Consider the following 19710-nt stretch of genomic DNA (forward strand, 5'->3'; position numbering starts at 1 on the left):
GCCGTGCGTGGTTCCCAGCCTGAGCGATCCGAACGCCGACCAATCAGAGCGCAGGGGTCCGGGATGGCGTGGCCAATAGCACCTGGGGGCGGGCCGCGACAGGAGCGGGCGGAGCCGGGGACTCGGTGCGGGCTTGGCTTGGAGCACCCGCTGAATCAGCGGTGCCCCACGGGTCTCCCGGCGCGGCTGTGGGACATGGAGCTGGCAGAGGGGTGGGCCGATGGGACGGAGAGCTGGGGCCTCGAGGCTGCAGGTGCAAACTGGCAGCAGCGAGGCAGCCTGGCCAGGGGTGGAGCGGGCCCGTTACGGGGGAGAGCCGGGAGTCTCAGGCGCCTGGGACCCTGGCTTGTGCTGGTCCCCAGGAGGCGGAGGCCGGGCAGCGAAGGAGTGGGGAGCAGAGGTGGGGCCTGGGACTCTGCTGCTCGCTGAGAATGGGCCTGTAAGAGTGCGGCCAGCGGTCGAGGGAGGGGAGGGGTTGCCAAGGAAATGGCCCTGTGCAGACGGATGTCCCCTGTTGACCAGTGGCAGAGGGCAGGAGGCGACAAGCTGGTGTGCTGGGGCAGCGTCAAACCAGTCCCAGACAAGGACATGGGTCGTAACTGGGGGGAAGGGAGTGCAATGCCCAGGGCCCCCTAGGATCTGGGGTCGGTTGATACTGACCTTTTGAGGCACCTCCCACAGCCCTCCGGCCCCTCAGTCGGGTTCCAACAGGCCTAGGTAGTATGAAATTGGGGAGAAGCCAGGGTGCTGGGTGTTGCCTGATCGTTTGGATAAGCACCGAAGGAAGAGAGGCTAGGAGGCTTGACACATAGCGGGGGGTGGGGAGCGGAGAGGTCCTTGAATGGGGGCGGGGGAGTGGGGGGAATGTGAGGAAGGAGCAGCTGTCACAGGATGCCTGGGCCTACAGGCTGGCCAGGGTGGCAGCCAAAATGGGGGAAAGGAGCAAGACCCTGCGTAGAGGGAGGTCAGAGGGCAGGAGAGTATGGAAGGAGGTGGCAGAATTTGGGGAAGGCAGCAAGCCAGTGACCCAGAGCCAGGCTGTGGGGCTCCAGAGCTTCAGAGGAGCGGTGGCGTGGGGGAAGGGATCCAGCGTGCTGTCCCTCTTAGACCGCCAGTCACTGTGGCCACCAGAGGGAGTTTCCTGAAATTGAGTGTGGCCTCCTGCTTGAAATTGTAGCTCCTGAGTGTGGCCACCTGGTGGCCTCCTGCCCACACCAGTCCTCCCCTCAGCCTCACCTGCCACCTACTCCAGGTACACAACAGAAAACAAGGAAGCAAAATTTCACCATCAAGTCTTACAGGGAACTCACGAAGTCTGGCTGTCAGAGGTGTGGTTTTACCAGGGAGTTCTTGTGGGTGCTTCCCTTCAGAATAGGAAGGGACGCCCATTCCCAGACGTACTCCAGCCCTGAGCTTACAGCACTCACCCCATGCAAAGTGATACCAAAAATCACTACACCCACACACACACCTGTATATATTTCATGTTGAGTTTTCTGAAAGGATTCTATTTTTTTTTGTTTGATTTATGAGCTACAGTGAACAGAACCGAGGTGAAAAGGGGGGCACTGGTCCATGGTTGGAAGAGTGCAGAGAATTTTGACTGAGGCCAACAAGTGAGCGGATCTTGTCGTGAGTGTGATGTGAATTCGAGGAGGACCCAAGAGCACGTCTGACAGCTGACCTCGCCTGCTAGATGGGGAGAAGCAGTTGCGGAGGCCTCAGGCAGGAGGAAGCCCCGGCTGAAGCCGGAAAGCCAACAGGAGAATGCTGGGCCAGTAGTTTAGATGGGGAGGGCACTCAGACTCAAAGGTTCAGAAGTGAGGACCTGCGCACTGTGTTCGGGGACCACACATCAGCAGGGCTTGCTGGAGATGGGAGAGTCACGAGGCCTGGAGTGGGGTGGGGAGCACTGAGCGGGCTTTCGCTCCCTGATAGGCCTTGTTTAGCCCAGAGAGTTTTTTAAGTGCCAACTCTTAAAAATTGGGAGCCTTCACCTGAAAAATCTTAATTGTGTCTTTCCCTTGCACAGTTAGAATGGAACATGGTGCCTACATTCCCAGAGGGCAGTGGTCAGCTGGAACTCAGTGGCTGCTGCCGTTGAGGAGAAGCTCCCAGCTCACCACAGTCCCCACCACTCCTTATTACCTACCCCTGGCTGCAACTTGACTCATCTCCTACCGGCTGGCCCTTGGGGGCCCTGGCTGTGGAGGTAAAGGACAGCTGTTGAGTGGTGTTAAGAAAGGAAGTGAGTGATGTGGGTTATTTTGGAAAGATTACTATGGCACATGAAGTTTCGGGTATAAGGGGCCCAGGAGACCAGTTAGGGAGCTATTGCAAAGGCCCTTGTCAGACGAGGTGAGGCCATGGCAGCAGGTGTCAAGAGGAAGGAACTGATTTTAAAATGATTTCAAGACTTTAGGGAAATGCAAATTAAAATCACAGTGAGCGACCGCTACGTGACCCCTAGTACAGCTGCAATAAAAAACACACACTGTCAAGTGGTGACGATGTGGACCCCCTGGAAGTCTCTCATACACTGTTAGTGGGAGGGCAAAAGGGTACATCTGTTTTGGAAAACTGGCATTTTCATAGCGTTCAACATACCCCCATTATACCACCCAGCTGTCCTGTTCCTGGGTGTGTATCTGAGAGAAAAGTGTCTGTGCAAAGACTTGTATGTGAATGTCTATAGCAGCTTTATTTAAAACGGTCAGAAACTAGAAATGACCCGCACGTCCATAATCTAGTGAGCGGATGAACTGTGGTATGGCCGTCCGGTGGGTTGTTACCTAGCAACACACAACACAGACAAGAATACAAATAGGTAAGTAGCAGAAACATCATGCTAAGTGAAAGCTGCTGAACACAAGGCTGCATCGTCTGGGAGCCCATGTATTTCTATGGTGCTCTGGAAAAGCAAAATCAGATCAGTGGTTGCCAAAGGTCCAGTGAGGGGAGGGGAAGGACTACCAGGGGCCACGTGGGAATTTTCTGGGATGATGGGTATCCTCTGTATTTGAATTATGATGGTGGTAATACTTATTTGTCAAAACTCAGTATTGTATACCTAAAAAGGTGACTTTTAATGTATGTGAATTATACTAAAATGATGCAAAGAAAAAATCTGTTTCAGAGGTGGAATTGTCAAGTGTTCGAGGTAGGGTGAGGGAGGAGGTGGGTCAGGAAGGGTGCCACGCCCCCTGGCTTCACTTCTGGAGTGGGAGCTCCGCCCTTAGCTTGCTCACCTTTCTGCCCAGGTGAAGACCTTTTCGAGCCTGCATCCCAGCTGCCACCCACTTCCCCCTTTACCGTCAGCTCTGTGGTCCTGGCTGTGTACCCTTTGGGATGAAGGCCACCGGCTCTTCCCTCCTCCTGATACCTCACGGTCCCTCCCCTGCCCTTGACTTGGCTCCTCGATTGCCCAGGGTCAGACACTGCCCACCTCCCCACTCACACGGGTGTCCACCAGGGAGAAGAGAGTTCAGGATGGAGGAAGGGCCCTGTCTTCACTTGCTGGGAGGGGAGCGCCAGGGCCCTGGGGCTGACAGGTGTCCGTGGCTCCAGCCTCATCGTCACCCTGACCTGGCCTGGGTTCCAGTGGGGCTCTCCACTTAGTTGTGCCCTTCTGGGCAACGCATTCGGCCCTCCCAGCCTCGGCTTTGTGGGGAGCGGTCTCAGCCTGAGGGGGATGCTGCAAGGGCTCCAGCGCTGGAGGCACAGATCATGCATGCAGTGGGGTGCCTTCCTGCTGGCCTTCCCCCTCAGGTCATGACTGTTTCAGTTGTGTTATAGAAGGCCACGCTGCCCTTAGACCAAAGGGGACAATTATTGAGAGGTTCCTGGCACAGGATGGGGTGGGGTGGGGGCAGGGGTAGAGCTGGCCTCAGGACTGCAGCCTGGAGGACCAGGCTGGGGCCTTGGAAGTCATTGGCAAACTATCTGTCATGTCCCACTCCTCTATGGATTGGCTTCCTTCACCCCGTGTCTTCAGCCTTTCCACCACCCAAGGGGGTAGGGCCCACTGTCCTAAATTCAGTTTGAAACCCCCCAGAGGAGGGCTCTTGTGGCTCCCCTGGGCAGGGCTCCTGCTCCTGGGCCTGGCAGTCAGGCTCGGGTGAGGATGCAGCAAGAGAAAGGGCAGGAACAGTTGGGAAAGGCAGAAATCGGGGGGTTATTCTTCAGTGATAGGGAAGGGTGTCCGGGTGTCTATGAGAAACCCGGACATTGCAGCAGCTTTTTTTTCAGGTGCTGTGAAGGTGGCGGACGTTCTGACTCAATGTGCCCACCATCCTTCCAAATAAGGAGAGGGTCCGGTTGGAGAAACTGTCAAAAATAAACTAACGCAATGCTCCAAGAATCTCAGTCTGGGTTTCAAGACGCCCACGGACGCCATTGAGGGGACCTGCATGGACAAGGCATGTCCCTCGCTGGTCTGAGGGCACACCCTGTCTGGTGTGGCGGCCACAGGAAGATGCAGAGGACCATGGTCACCTGCCGAGACTACTTCCACTGCATCCAAAAGTACAACCGCTTTGAGAAGCGCCACAGGAACCTGTCAGTCTGCCTGTGCCCCTGCCTCAGAGATGCCCAGATCGGCGACATGGTCACAGTGGGTGTGTGCTGGCCCCTGAGCCTGACCACGTGCATCGACTTGCCCGAGGTCACCAGGGTGGCTGGCCCCAAGAAGCAACTCTAGGAGTGCTGGGACTGGGTACCTGCCCACGCCCCCAGACAAAACACAGTTATTTTCCCCAGTCATAAAGGGGGAGAGAGAGAGAGTGAGTCTGAGCCAGGGGCACAGCCGAGGGCCCGGGGCAGGTGTGGAAGCAGGCTGTGGGGCGGCCCCATTGCTGAATGCTGCCCACAGTGGCTCTCAGCCCCTGCTCCAGGCAGCTCACGGAGCACCAGCCCCTGGGGCCCTTGCTCTTCCCTGGAAGTCAGACCAGCCTTAAAACCTAAAGGGAAGTCCTGTCTCTCCCCGCCCCAACCCTCAAAAAAACCCCAGGCTCTCCCAGATCGCCCAGCAGTGAATCTCAGTACCCATAGGCCTCACTGTGTGCCCAGAAGTACCCCACCACTTTGAATCTGACCGGACAGCCCAAGGTCACGTGGCTGAGAAAACTAAGACAAATGGAAAACGGCATTGGGAGAGAAACAGACTATATGGAGAAGAAAATTCCCAAAGGAAAAAAGTATATATCGTTGCAGGCTTCAGAGAGCATGAAAAAATGCTGTGTCTTTGAAACAAGCAGCAGCCATTAAAAAAATTATTCAGCACACGATTTACGTCCTTGCTGTCTCAGCTGAGATGGCCTAGAAGCAGCGACACTGCAGTAGCAAAAGCTCACCTGGAGCCCAGGGCTTGTCTCCAGTAAAGGAAACCGGGCTGATCCCAGGGCCAGGGCAGGGCGTGTGCGAGATGAGCCTGCAGCACCCCGCGGTGCACGAGAGTAAGGGCACACTTACAAAGGGCACCCGCAATGCGGGGGCATGTCACATGGGACAGGAGAGCCGACTGAAAGAGCGGGAACAATTTCAGCAACAAAACAAACAACATGGCATTGGGTTGCGACTCAGAGTACAAAGTAAAAATCCATGAATTCATAGTAGTAGAAATAAAGGGTTTCATAAATAAAATAATGGGGAAGAACAAACAAATCTATACTGAATAACAGTTGATGGAGATTGCTGCCTCTCAGGGAGGTTCCTCTGTACCTAGGAGAATGCAGTGACTTCCTTCCAAAGAGCTCAGCATGGGAGGGGGGACCAGAGTGCCTCCGACAGGTGAGCACTTAACGCAGCAGTGAGAAGACATGACCCCTGTCTAACCCCGAGAAAAGCATCAGACAAACCCAAATGTGGGGCATTCTACGAAATGGCCCCCACTAATCCCGAAAGTTGTAAGGTCATCAAAGACGAGGAAAGTGAGAGCCTGCCAGAGCCAGAGGGAGCCCAAGGAGGCGTGTGCGGTGGTGTTTGGGGACGGAGAAGGGCGTTCGACACAAACCGAGGCAACCGGAGCAAAGTACGGACGTCGGTCCATTACGGATACTGAGTGTTATAAAATACATATTTATATATTTAGACCATAAAAAGAGCTCTTGGAAAATAGAGTGTGTTAGCAGAAATGAAAAAAAAATGTAGTAGACAGTTTGGGAGAGAAAGTTGAAGACCCCTCCCCATTCGGTAGAGCAAAAGGACAAGGTGCGCAGTAGCAAAGATGAGAAATTAAAGGCCATTCCAGCAGCGTTGACCTCTGAATAACAGTGAGGCAAAAGAACAGGGACAGAAATCCTCCAAAAAAGTAATTCGAGGGATCCCGGTTAAGATGGTGAAGTTCCAGTAAATGCCATACTCGAGTCCTCCCACAACCACACCAAAATCACAACTAAACTTCAGAACAACCATCATTCAGCACTGCCTGAAGTCTAGCTGAACAAGAAGTCCTGCAACTAAAGATATAAAGAAGAAACCATGTCAAGACTGGTAGGAGGGGCGGAGATGCAGAAAGGGCTGGTCCCACCCCCACATGCGCCATAAAAATTGGGAGGGAAATCTCGGCTATGGAGGTCCCCCCTGAGGAGCAAGCCCCACACCAGGCCCCCAGCCCAGGGTTCCAGAGCCATGAAGAGAAGTCCCCATAACTTCTGGCTGTGAGAACCAGCTCAGATCGTGGCTGAGACGGATGGTCTCTGCAGGCCCAGGCACTCCCTTTAAAGGGCCCACACATAGACTAACTCACTCTGAGGTCCAGCACTTGGGCACCAGGGACATATGGGGAAGAACTGAGTTGTCAGGCATCAGGGCGAGAACTAGAGGGGCAGCCTTCTCCCAGGCAGAAGTGCTGGTGGAGGTCGTCGTTCCTGTTTTAGGCCCTCCTCCCACAGAGCCAGCATGCGGGCTCCGTATCTGAGACTCCAGCAACCTGGCTAACTAACATTGTTCATCAGGCCCAACTTCCCGGCCAGGCCCAACCTCCTGTCCCAATCCGACCTGTTTCCAGTGGCTTTTCCATACAAGTGGCCTGTCGTGGCTCATGCTTCAGACTTTCCTAAAATCTCTCAAACAGGCTTTCCTGTGCCCCATACCTCTCACTAAGTGACCCCAGACCCAGCGCTAGTGGCAGCCGGCCTTGGTTTGCAGCTTGGTGTCTCCTGGGCACCTCCCAGGCCAGCACGAGTAGCAGCCTTCTGCAGATCACTTTATGCTCAGGCCTGGTGGCCCTGGGCAGGCCCCAGCTGGGGCTAACTGTGGCCTGCACCTCCTGAGAGGCCCCAGAGCCAACACACCCAGTGGACAGCTTCAGACCACGTTGAGGAACCATTCAACATCCTCCACAAGGGACACATTCACGGGGTGGACTCAGCAGGCACCAGAGCCCCACAGAAGAAAGTCCTGCTCATTGGGGTGGGCCCCTGCACAGCTGATCCTCCTCGGTGGCTGCAGCCAGTCCTTGCAGGCAACCAGCCTGGGGGTAAGTGCCTCCCACTGACGTGCCAACAGCAGTCAAGGCTCAGCTACAACAGGACGGTGGGGTGGGGCACCTCGAGTACCCACTTGGGTGATCGAAGGCTGTGCCACTGGACCCTACAGGACAGCCACTACGTAAGACCACTCTGCCAAGCCTGGGAGATGTAGCAGCTCTACCTAATACATAGAAACAAACGCAGAGAGGCTGCCAAAATGAGGAGACAAAGAAACGTGTCCCAAATAAAAGAAGAGAAGAAAGCTCCAGAGAAAGAACTAAGCAAAATGGAGACCAGGAATCTACTTGGTTGTAACCTACTTGGTTATAAGATTGCTCGATGAACTTAGGGGTGATCGCTGAGCAAGTTCTATATGGTCCAATCACTGCGTTATACACCTGAAACTAGTATTGTATGTCAACTGTAATTGGAAAATTAAAACATATTTAAAGTAAAAAAACTGTAACTCAAGAATGTTCCTCATGGTCTCACCAGCATGCTATATGCCAGAAATGAATACAAAATAACGTTGACTGTAAACTGTAATTTAAAAATTAAAAAGGAATTTAAAAGCAAGAAAAAAAAATCTCCCAGATCCAAAGGGCATGAGTTACTGAACTGGAACCAACACTCGATGAGAGGAGACAAGAAAGACACCTCAGTGGGATGTTTCAGTGCACAGGGGTCAAAGGGAGAAAATACAAAGGTCATGTGCAAAGGCCCCTCAGGGGGACTTCAGACCCCTTGACTGCAAAACTGTGAACACGATGATGTAGCATTACCTTCACAATTCGGAAGGAAACATTTTTTCTGAACTTGAACTCCATATTTAGCTAAACCCTCAGTCAAGTGTGAGGACTAGACTTCCGGCCAAGATGGAGGCGTAGGTGGACACACAGTGCCTCCTTGAACAACCAAAAGAAGGACAACAATTTAAAAACAAAAAACAACCAGAACTGCCAGAAAATCGAACCGTATAGAAGTCCAACAACCAAGGAGATAAAGAAGAAACACTCATCCAGACCAGAAGGAGGGGCGGAGGCGGGCAGCCGGGTGGAGAGGACTCGAGTCAAGGAAGCAGCTGGAGGACCAGGCGGTCCCATGCTCCCGTGCAGATAAACCGGGAGGAACAACTGGGGAGCGAGACAGACCCACCACCCAGGGCTTCAGCGGGGAAATAAAGCCTCAAACCTCTGACTAAGAAAACCTGAGGGGGTTGAGGCGGCAGGGGGAGAGACTCCCAGCCTCACAGGAGAGTCCATTAGAGGGACCCACAGGGGCCTAGAGCGTGCACAAGCCCACCCACCTGGGAGTCAGCACCAGAAGAGCCCAGTTTGCTTGTGAGTAGCGGGGGATGTGACTGAAAACTGGCAGACAGTGGAGCAAGCGCCATTGCTCCCTCTCGGCCCCTCCCCCACATATAGCGTCATAGTGCAGCGACCAGCATTACCCCGCCCCGGGGAACACCTAAGGCTCCGCCCCTTTACGCACCAATTGGTGCTCCAAGACAAAAAAAAAAAAAAAAAAAAAAGGCCCAAATGAAAGATCAGATCAAAGCTCCAGAGAAAATACAACTAAGTGACGAAGAGATAGCCAACCTATCAGATGCACAGTTCAAAACACTGGTAATCAGGAAGCTCACAGAATTGGTTGAATTTGGTCACAAATTAGAGGAAAAAATGGAGGCTATGCTAAGTGAAACAAAGGAAAATGTACAGGGAACCAATAGTGATGGGAAGGAAACTGGGACTCAAAACAGTGGTGTGGAACAGAAGGAAGAAAGAAACATTCAACCAGAACAGAATGAAGAAACAAGAATTCAAAAAAATGAGGAGAGGCTTAGGAACCTCCAGGACATCTTTAAACATTCCAACATCCGAATTATAGGAGTGCCAGAAGGAGAAGAGGAAGAGTAAGAAATTGAAAATTTGAACAAATAATGAAGGAGAACTTCTCCAATCTGTCAAAGGAAATAGACTTCCAGGAAGTCCAGGAAGCTCAGAGAGTCCCAAAGAAGTTGGACTCAAGGAAGAACACACCAAGGCACATCATCATTACATTAGCCAAGATTAAAGAGGAGAGAATCTTAAAAACAGCAAGAGAAAAGGAGACAGTTACCTACAAAGGAGTTCCCATAAGACTGTCAGCTGATTTCTCAAAAGAGACCTTGCAGGCAAGAAGGGGCTGGAAGGAAGTATTCAAAGTCACGAAAAGCAAGGACCTACATCCAAGATAACTCCATCCAGCAAAGCTTTCATTTAGAATGGAAGGGCAGATAAAGTGCTTCCCAGATAAGGTCAAGTTAAAGGAGTTCATCATCACCAAGCCCTTATTATATGAAATGTTAAAGGGACTTATCTAAGAAAAAGAAGATCATAAATATGAACAGTAAAATGACAACAAACTCACAACTATCAACAACCAAACCTAAAAAAAACAAAAACAAAAATGAATAAACAAACAATTAGAACAGGAACAGAATCACAGAAATGGAGATCACATGGAAGGTTGTCAGCGGGGAGGGGGAGGGAGGAGAATGGGAGAAAGGTACAGGGAATAAGTAGCATAAATGGTAGGTAGAAAATAGACAGGGGGAGGGTAAGAATAGTATGGGAAATGGACAAGCCAAAGAACTTACATGTATGACCCATGGACATGAACTATAGAGGGGGGAATATGGGAGGGAGGGGGTGTGCAGGATGGAGTGGAGTGAAGGGGGGGAAATGGGACAACTGTAGTAGGATAATCGATAAAATATATATTTTTAAAAAGTGTGAGAACTAAAGTCATTCCCAGACATGCAAGTTCTCAAAAATCTTACTTCCAAGCACTGGTGCTGTGGAAGGATGTACTCCACCGAAACAGACAATAAAGCTCTGAAGGAAGACATGAGACGGGAAGCAGGAGACCCCCAAGAGATGACAAGGGATCCCTTGGCGGATGGTGAAAGGGGATCCCAGGATGACAGCCCTACACTGTCACCCCAAAGACACACTGTCACCAAGACCCTCACTCCCATCGGGCCATCTGCTTAGCCTGAGGACAGATGCCCCAGAGAATCTGGCCTGGATCCTCGTGAGGACGCTCACAGTATTCCTCAGCCTCCCTGAGAATGGCGGGTGGGCCCTGCGGGCTCAGAAGCGGGGAGCACAGAGCAGCCCCTGCCCTTTGACCACCCCACCGCTGCACGTCCAGCACCTGGTCCACACCCCAGTCCCGCCAGGCACCCCAAATGCCAGAGGGGGAGAGCCCTGTTCCCCAGGACTCACCAGTGACCTTGCTCACGACTTCCCCAGAAGGGGCCTCATCACCTCCCAGAGAAGTGGAGGTGAGACCGCGCCCCCAGACTGTTCCGCTTGCTCCCCCTGCCCACCCCACCACCCCCAGCCCTGGAGCCTCTGAGGGGGAGCTGTGCAGGGCTGCCCTCTCCCTTCGAGACTGGCAGATTCTTGTTTGGGGACAGATTCCATGAGGGTGGTAGGACAATGAAGAACAACGGCTAACACAAAAGTCAGGATGGCCATCACCTCTGAGGCCTGGGGGTGAAGTTCACTTTATGGTTCTTGTCCAGATAAAAATATTCTGGCTAGTTTGGAAAACGTTGCCTAGCCTCAGGTGTCAGATGGGTGGTGTTTTGGTCGGGAGGACAGAAAGCAGGGCAGGTGTTTCCAGCGGGACTTGAGCCCTGGTGAGTTAGTACGTGAGAAGAGCAGGGCACCAGAGGTCACAGAGCGCAGCCCCCAGGCTCCTGCCAGCTCCCCGGAATTGGGGTTTCGGAACAGCTGCCGGTGGCCCCCGCTGCCCGGAGCGCCCAGTGGCAGGTGAGTTTGGTGGAGCAGCACCACAGTGGGACCTCCTGTCTGCGGCAGCATGCTTCTGTCTGCCTCTGCCGGGGGAGAGACAAATAATAGGACCTCTCCATAAACATGTAATACGATTTCTAAACTGTCTTCCAAATCTCCCAGTCATGCCTCTCACTGGTGGGATGTAACCTGGAAACGCAGCTCCCGGGTCCAGGGAGCACGCAGAAGAGATAGGGAGGTTGCTCCTTGGCTCACAGGTGCTCCAGGACAGACCACACAGGCTTGCTGGCTGGACAGCAGGCCAGACCTTGGACGGCACTTCCGGGGGGAGTCTAAATTCCAACCCCACAAGCCTTTGGAACGCTGTCTCTGGCTTTCCACTTTCCCACCTGACTGTGTTAATAGAATCGGTGAGTAGAACAGGGTCACTGGGGAAAAAACTACAGTTTCACCCCCGTCTGCTGCCTTCAGGCTCTGGGCAACCATCTCAAGCAGCGTCACGCGGCCCAACACCCTCCCGCCTTGTTCAGCGAACCCTCAGCAGAGTCCCAAAGCTCCTGCATCATGTTCCATCCTGTAAAACAGTCCTCGTTTTCGGGCTGGAAGCACAGAGCTCACGGGGTCGGTAGCAGCAAATGGGGCTGCTCCCACCAAACACTGCTGGGCACTGTTTTGAGAAGCCCCTCAAAATCCAAATACACACAAAGAATGAGGTTAACAGCAATCCAAATGCATAAGACACAAAAAAAATTATACCATCTTTATTGTCTTAGAATTGCATAGTTCTTTGATTGTGCATGCTTTTAAATAGAGGACGAAGGAACCCACCGGAAACTACTCTCTTGCACGGAATATTTCACGCTTTTTGCTACGGGCAGGAGCAGGGACCAAAATGCTGCCTGGGCTTAAAAAGAATCACAGTCAGGTGAAATTGAAGGTGGAGGGTAGAGGAATTTAGGCAACAGGTAAGTAAACATGGAAGGGAGCTGCGATTTCGACAGCACTTGGTGGGGGGAGAGCTTCCCTGACTCGGGGGACTGGATGGAGGAGCAGCCGAGAGAGGAAGAGGAAGGGGAACGGAGTCGAGAGGAAGTACCTTGTGCTCAAATCTGAGATGAATGGCCCCCGGCCAGGAGACTGAGTGCCCTGGGCAGTCGGGGGCACAGTCTGGGCGTGACCTCCGCTACGGAAAGCCACATACTAGAAAAATAACTTAAAAGCTATACAATTGTCATTATAAATATTTTGTCTTTTAAAACTAACTGGCGTTGGTTAAAAAAAGGTTCACAGTTACTCGGATGAGCTGTATATTGCACGGTAGTGGGGGAGTCGGCTCTGACCCCCACGTGCAACAAGGAGTCCCTTCTCCTCTGGCAAGTTCAGGACCGGAGAAACCGTGTCTGCCGTAAGCAAAGCGCTGGGGTACAAGGCACGTGGAAGCTGTCAGGCTCCGTGGGATCTAGGAGATGAGACTGGAATCACTGGGGTAGGTCTTGAACCCCATTAAACACGGTGATGGCCTCCTTGTTCCCTCTCATTCCACGGTCACAGACTTGGCCAGATTTCTGGGGAAGTCGACCTAAAATGAAAGAAAGTGACCGCTCAGGATCCGGCAGGTCTCAGCAACGTGCTCTAGGGTAACACCTATCGCCAGAGCGCTTGAAACGGAGAGGGTGTGCCCTGTCACCAACCACAGGCTCCCTTGAGACCTGCACCTGGGATGTGGTTCCTTACGCTAGAAACTCCAGCTCACTCTACAGGGCCTAGTGCATTCGGTAAACAGTTACGGAGCACCTGATACGTTTCGGGCAGTATCACTGTTACAAGGGCGCGGTTCGTGCTTTCGAAGACAGCTGGCTGGATCGGGGCTGTTAGTTAGTCACTGCCCTTGAGAGGATGCGCACTAAACCCAAGAGACTTTATAGTGGAGGGTGGGGGTGGGGAGGACACGTGACGGCGGATGGCCCATAAAGCGGCTTCAACTATCTTCGATGTCTCACTTCGTTTGTAATAATGTTTTTTAAAAAGAAACAAATAGGACCAAATGTTGGCCTATGTCACTTCTGTTTCTTGTACTTTTTGTGTTATATATTTTTTAAAGCTTCTCGAGATAAATGATAATCAAACTTCTATTTCTTTGCACTATGAAGTGTGTGTCTGATACACTTGCCGGTGAGGTCACAAACTGGTGCTTTTCGGTCACACAGGCTGCCAATCTATGTGAGCAGTCTCAAAGTGTTAACTAGACTGAGGACACATTTTAAATGTGGGATGAACCTGTGGGTACAAAGATATTCACTGCAGGTGTTGTTTATGCAGATGTTGCAAAAAAAAAATAGAAACAGTTTAAATAATCGAAGATTGGCTAAGGAATTATTGCATCCATGTTATAAGATTGTGGTGGAATGTTGTGTAGTGATTGTGTTGCTTACCACAAGTTCAAGATGTGAGAAAATACTCATATCAAAAAGGAAGGTGTAAAATATCACCCCTGAGATAATCTTGAAAAATGTTAAGAAATTCACATGCACAAGGCAAAGACCAGAGTAAGATGGTGAATGTGCTTGTTAACCTTGCTTCTGGGTGACGAGCTTGTGGTTTAACAATACGGTCTTCATACGCCTTGCAGTTCCCAAGCTGGTTTCAGGGGTACAAGTTACCTTACAAAGATTTATTTTCAATGAACATATGTATCCTATGAATACCTACACCTGATGAAAGCTGGAACTTCAAGAACACATTATCAGTTGGGCAGGTCTGTGGGAGGAGCTGGGGCTCAGGGAAGCCCTCGCAAGCCCTGTACCTGCAAGAATGCTCCAGGGAGAACTCTGTGTTTATAAGGAAGTTCCAGAGCTATAACTTCCCTTCCCTTGGCTTCTGTTTCCTTCCTAGAAATAACCCTCCATCTGGACATGGGCCAGAGAGGGCCGTGGCTGCCCTGTCTGCCCGTGCTGGGTCACTACCCTTTCTTCCTGCCCCAGGTAAACTCTTTCTGGTGATGAAACGCCTAGTTGGTACTGCTTTGGGGCTGACACACCAAGTAAGTATTTAAAAACAAAAAGGAGCCCTGGGGTCACGCCCCGCCCTTTGCTGGGGTGGGTGCCCTCCCACTCACGTCGTAGCCGCGGAGAACGGCCAGGTGGAAGGAGAGGAGCTGCAGGGGGATGACGCTGAGGACGCCCTGCAGGCAGTCCACCGTGCGGGGCAGCGAGATGGCGCGGTAGGCGAACTTGGCACTCTCGGTGTCGTCCTGGGAGCACAGTATGATCGGGCGACCCTGCGGCAGAGAGAGGTGATCACCCACTGAGCTCAGCGTCCCTCCCACGCAGTGGAGTTTCTGAGGTCGACACCGCAGTGAAGACAGGGATGTTTGGTTTTTGCTGGAATTGTGGGTAAGGGGCTGTGGGGGATTCATGTAAAGGACAAAGTGTCTGAGGCTCTTTGGCGGCTTTCTTTCCCTCCCCTGGCACAGCGCTTGTCCTCCCGCTTCCATCACCCAGCGCCCACCGCTGAGCAGCTTCCATGTGCCTTGCAAAGAGCAGGCCACAGCCGCTCCTTGCTCTACTGGGCTCCCAGGGAGTGGTGGGCCACAAAAACACAGGCCAGAAAATGAGTAAGCAGTGATGACCTTTGGGAAACGAAACACGTGGTGTGATTGGCCTGGGGTGGCCTCTTGGTCAAGGGGGCGTTAGGACCGAGCCCTGGGGGAGAGCCCAGCTCTCTGAAGCTGTTGGGAAGAACGTGGAGGGCAGAGGGAACAGCCAACGCCAAGGCTCAGAGGCAGAAAGCAGCTGGCACAATGGGGAAACAGAAAGAAGGGGCTGGATGATGCAGGCGCGGGGTCACTGGTTTGTCGGAAGCCACTGGAAAGTTTTAAGAACGAAGCGTGGTGTTTGTGTTCTGTGAGTTCTCTCTGACCTCCGTGCTGGGCCAGGGGTGGCAGCAGCTGGCTCAGGCGCCTGGTCCAGTTTCTGCCCCCTGCAATGCCACCAGCCCTCCCAGGGTGGACCTGTGGAGGCTCCGCCCTCCCGTCTCAGGACACTGCAGCATGACAAAGAGTTTGGCTGCTCTTTGTCCCTGATTCCTGGGAGGGGCTGCTAAACTCTTGGGCTTTCCCAAGTGACAGAAGTGTCTGTTTTTCATGAGGGGACCCTGGGACCACACCTGAGTTTATGCTTATGAAGTGATATGTGGTGGGCCCAAGGACACTTTCAGGATGGGGGCTGGCTGTGCCGGGAGGACCAACTGTCTAGTTAGAGGGTTGGGGCTTTGGGCCACGTGGTATCAGCTTGACTGCCTGACCTCCAGGAACAGAAGAGGTGCTGGAAACAGCTCAGTCACACGGCCTATGATGCAATCCACCGAGTCTGCATAATGAAACCCCAATAAAAATCCTGGGCCCTAGGGCCAGATGCTCACTCTGGCAGGTTCCCGGCTGGTGACATGCGTGGCTGTGCAGAGAAGGCGCCTGGGGACACGGGAGCTTCGAGTTTAGAGGGCCCTGCCCTGTGAGTTGCTGCCTTTGGCTGACCCTGATCTGAACCTGCATAATCACACTGCGATAAGCACATAGTGTTTTCCTGAGTTTTATGCATCTGTGAGCCTGATGGGCTGGCAGGAAATCCAGAAGTGTGGGTAATGGGGGTCCCCCCGAAAGTGCAGCTACTGTTTGAAGTGCAGGCAGGGGGGTGGGGGACAGGGCGCTTCACCTGGGAAATGTGACTGACTCCAGGCCCTCAGGGCTCCCGCCAGGCATGCCTCCCTGGCTGCCCTGCCTGGGGTCCAGGACACTCCAGGCGCTCTGGGTCACTGGGCCTCACTCAGGAGCTGTTGTGCACATAGTTGAGAGCCGGCCAGTCCCTCTAGGAATGTGTGTGCCACTCGTGAGGAGGCCAAGGAGAGCGTGTGGCCGCACCGGCTCACTGGCGGGCGCAGGGGGTGAGGTGGGCACTCTCGGAAGCAAGGAGGAGAGCGCAGCCCCAGGACAGCGGGGAGCCCTCACCTGGCGGGCCGTGACCTGCTGCAGGGCGTTCTGGCATTTGGCAAAGCAGGGGTCCTTCATGATGACCATGACGATGGGCATCTGCTTGTCAATCAGCGCCAGGGGCCCGTGCTTCAGCTCCCCAGCCAGGATGCCTTCCGAGTGCATGTAGGTTATCTCCTTAATTTTCTGGGGAAACATGAGGAGGTGACACGAGGAGTGTCACCCTGGGCAGAGGAGGCTGGGTCACGCCAGCCAGAGGGGAGGACCCGCTGGGGGAGGAGTGACTCTGGACGGCAGGGCTGACCGGCAGATGGACGCACGGAACAGTCAACAGCGCCGAGGGCAGCTGGCAAGGCCAGGTCCGAGGGAGAGGGCCGGCTGCTGTCCAGGGCTCACACGCAGCCTGTGGTGCAGGCCAGCTCCTGGGCGCAGCCACCCCCCTTGGATGGACAAGTCAGCGTCAGGCCCAGGCCCCACGGCCTCCCACAGTTCGGGTTTGCAATGACAGCGTTGTGGTCCGTCTGGACACGCCTCCACTCGACTATCTATCTGATTAATCGTTCCCCCAATTCTAGACCATTAATAAATTGCAAAGTGTTGCTCCAACTCACGTATCGAGCAAAATCCCACACACGGGGCTGTTACTGGCACTTCCCTTGTGTTTAGGAAGATCCATTCTATCCGGTACCACTGACCCCCGCCACGGGACTGGCGAGAGTGAGGGCGAATGTGCTTCTCGCCGCCCCCGGGACTGTTTATTTGGGTCGGGAAACGCTGTAGGAGTGTGGATCCACCCTGCCGGCCACAGACAGCTGGGGAGCCGGCCCCCAAGTGCTCACAGAGGGCCATTGATGGGCGGGCAGCAGCCTGAAGGCCTCTTTCTTTCCCCAAAGACTAACGTGGAGATGCGGTTGAATACACCTCTTTCAGCAGCACACGCAGGCACCGTGGCTGAGCCCCCAGAGGACAGAGGCATGGGGGGCCGATAGCACACCGCACCTGCCTTTGGTGAGGGTCTGAACCTTCCCTGGAAGGGGTGGAAGTCGGAGCACACCGGGGGCGGGCTCCTCCTGGCTTGCCCCGCCCCATTATTCTCCGGCTGTTTTTGTGCATCTGTGGCGAATGGCACTGTGTTTCACACGAAGGGGGTGGGGAGGGAGGAGGGTGGTGGGAAAGGAGCAGCCACTTGCCCCCACGGGGGGAGGAGGGGAGCAGACCGGGCTCTCACCCGTGACACCGTCTGCCGGTTGCCTCGGTTGAGCATGAACAGCAAGCGCACAGGGAGTCAAGGGCAAGCTCTATCCCCAGGCCCCTCCCTGGACAGCACTGCCCTCCTTCTCAGCAGCCCGTGACCTCGCCCCTGCCCCGTCAGCTCTCTCTTAGGCGGCTGGCCAGTGTGGCTCTTCACCACTGAGGGCAGGGGCTCAGGCAAAACAGCCAGCCACTGGTTAAGCAATGCAGGGCCTGTGAGGCTCATTCCTGCAGGGTCTCCGGCTCCTCTTGAAAGTTTGAGGGTGCCAGGGAAACTCTGCAGGGGCCCCACCTGCAGTTCCTGTCCGCCCAAATCCTCCCAGGCAGGCTGCTTGTAATGGTCTGCACCATTACAAAGCGAAGTCCACGCGGGCCTGAGTTCGAATGTGAGGCCGAGCACTTCTGCTGTGCACTCTTGAGCAAGATTAATCTTTTGGAGGCTCAGTTTCCTCCTGGGTAAACTACGGACCGTAACTGTCCGTCTCTCAGATGATGCTCAGGAGGTAAGACTCAGCTAATCCAGCTGGAGCCCGGCACAGGTTGACTCCTCTGGTGCCCACCCAAGGTTGTCCTACCCCTGTGCCCTGGGAAGACAAAGACTGGGACCCCCATCTTTATGTCCCCAGGGCTAGAACGCCTGGTAGCGAGCTGGTGCTCCATGCGGCCTCACATGGTGGACAAGGGGCCCTCAAGCACTCCCCTACCCTAGCCCAAGACCCCTCCTCCTCCATGCTGGTTTCTCTGGGTGTCTCCCATGCCTGCCCTCGGGCAGGGCCGGTGGTGTGGGGCTGGGCAAAGGGGGCTCACCAGGGCTCCTTCCAGGCACGTGGCGTAGTTGTAGCCTCGCCCCATGACCAGGAGCGACCTCTGTGTGTAGAGCTCCAGGGCCAGGTCGTGGATCTTCTGGTCCAGCGACAACACTTCCTTGATGAGCTCTGAGTCAGGCACACGGCAGAGGGGAGAGCCGGTCATTAAGACAAGATGCACACACAAAAACCACAGGGCGCAGGGCAAGGCTGGGGACCTCACATCGCTCAGTGCACTTGGCTTCCTGGCCAGGGTTTAGTTGGGATGGTGACTCATACTGGTACTCACTTTCCAAGCACGTAAGATAAGCAGGGAAATGTTATTTCCAGCTCCATTTTACAGGTAAGGCAATTGAGTCCCAAGCTGGCCAGTTGACTTTCCAAATTAACCCCTGTCTGGGCCCCAGGCCACCTCTCAAGACAAAGCCAGTGTAAACTGGATCAATGATTCTCAAATTTTTTCGTCTCGGGATTCTTGTAAACTCTTAAAAATTATTGTAAATCCCTAAGAGTCTCTGTTTTTGTGGGCTAGATCTTTCAATATTCATCAGATTAGAAACTGGTCTAATTAAAGATATTTATTCATATATATAAAAATAACAAAAACGCCATTATATATATTTAAAAATCAGTGAGAAGAGTGGCATTGTTTTTTGCTAATCGTTTTAATGTCTCACTTTCATATAAAACACGTATTCTCATGTCTGAGTCCAATTAAGTTGTGACTGATCTTTCAGTTACAGTATAGGAAGAAAATGCAACCGCACAGAAATTCGTAGCTGGACAAGGGGAGAACACCTAAATAGTTTTTTAAAATCACTGTGAGTGTTCTTTGATACTACACTAAACTCATGAAGCGACAATTTCTTAAAATGGCAGTTGCAAATGTGGAATGTGAAATCGTGTCAGAAAATTCTTCCTCCGTTACATTAAAATGTGCTGGCCTCTGTGTGTTTATCTCAGTGGGTCTTTTACACGTGCATGATTTTGAAGATTTTATTTATTTATTTTTAGAGAGAGGTGAAGGGAGGGAGAAAGAAAGGGAGAGAAACACCAATGTGTGGTTGCCTCTCGCGCGCCCCCTACTGGGGACCCGACCCACAACCCAGGCCTGTGCCCTGACCTGGAGGGTCGCACACTAGTGCTCAGTCCCCTGTGCCACACCAGCCCGGGCACCTGCATGATTGTGTAACGTCAGATGTTGTCCATTTGAAAAGTATTGGTTCACTCGCTATGCCAATGGACACACTTCACTACAAAACATTTGTGAAAATCACCATGATCTCATCAGAAATGTCTTTAAGTGCTGGGAACGTGATCACGCTCTCAGTTTTGCAAAATCTTACATTTCTGGTGAAAGCTGGAAGTTTATCATTGGCAACAAATACAGTCACTTG

The 19710-nt window shown here is 53.1% G+C and overlaps 1 protein-coding gene across 1 annotated transcript in view; it reads right to left on the reverse strand.

Moving 5' to 3' along the window:
• Positions 1-12017: 12017 nt before the first annotated feature.
• GFPT2 (glutamine-fructose-6-phosphate transaminase 2) overlaps positions 12018-19710 on the reverse strand; it is a 39723-nt gene continuing 32030 nt past the window's right edge. Inside the window, exons 16-19 of the mRNA XM_024551261.3 lie at positions 18315-18442; positions 16275-16442; positions 14388-14549; positions 12018-12851 (exon numbers count right to left, since the gene is read on the reverse strand). Of these exons, the coding sequence (XP_024407029.2) occupies positions 12807-12851; positions 14388-14549; positions 16275-16442; positions 18315-18442 (503 nt within the window). The 3' untranslated portion in view covers positions 12018-12806. The remainder of the gene's footprint in view (positions 12852-14387; positions 14550-16274; positions 16443-18314; positions 18443-19710) is intronic.

Source organism: Desmodus rotundus, chromosome 10, assembly GCF_022682495.2.
Source record: "Desmodus rotundus isolate HL8 chromosome 10, HLdesRot8A.1, whole genome shotgun sequence".
Taxonomy (NCBI): domain Eukaryota; kingdom Metazoa; phylum Chordata; class Mammalia; order Chiroptera; family Phyllostomidae; genus Desmodus; species Desmodus rotundus.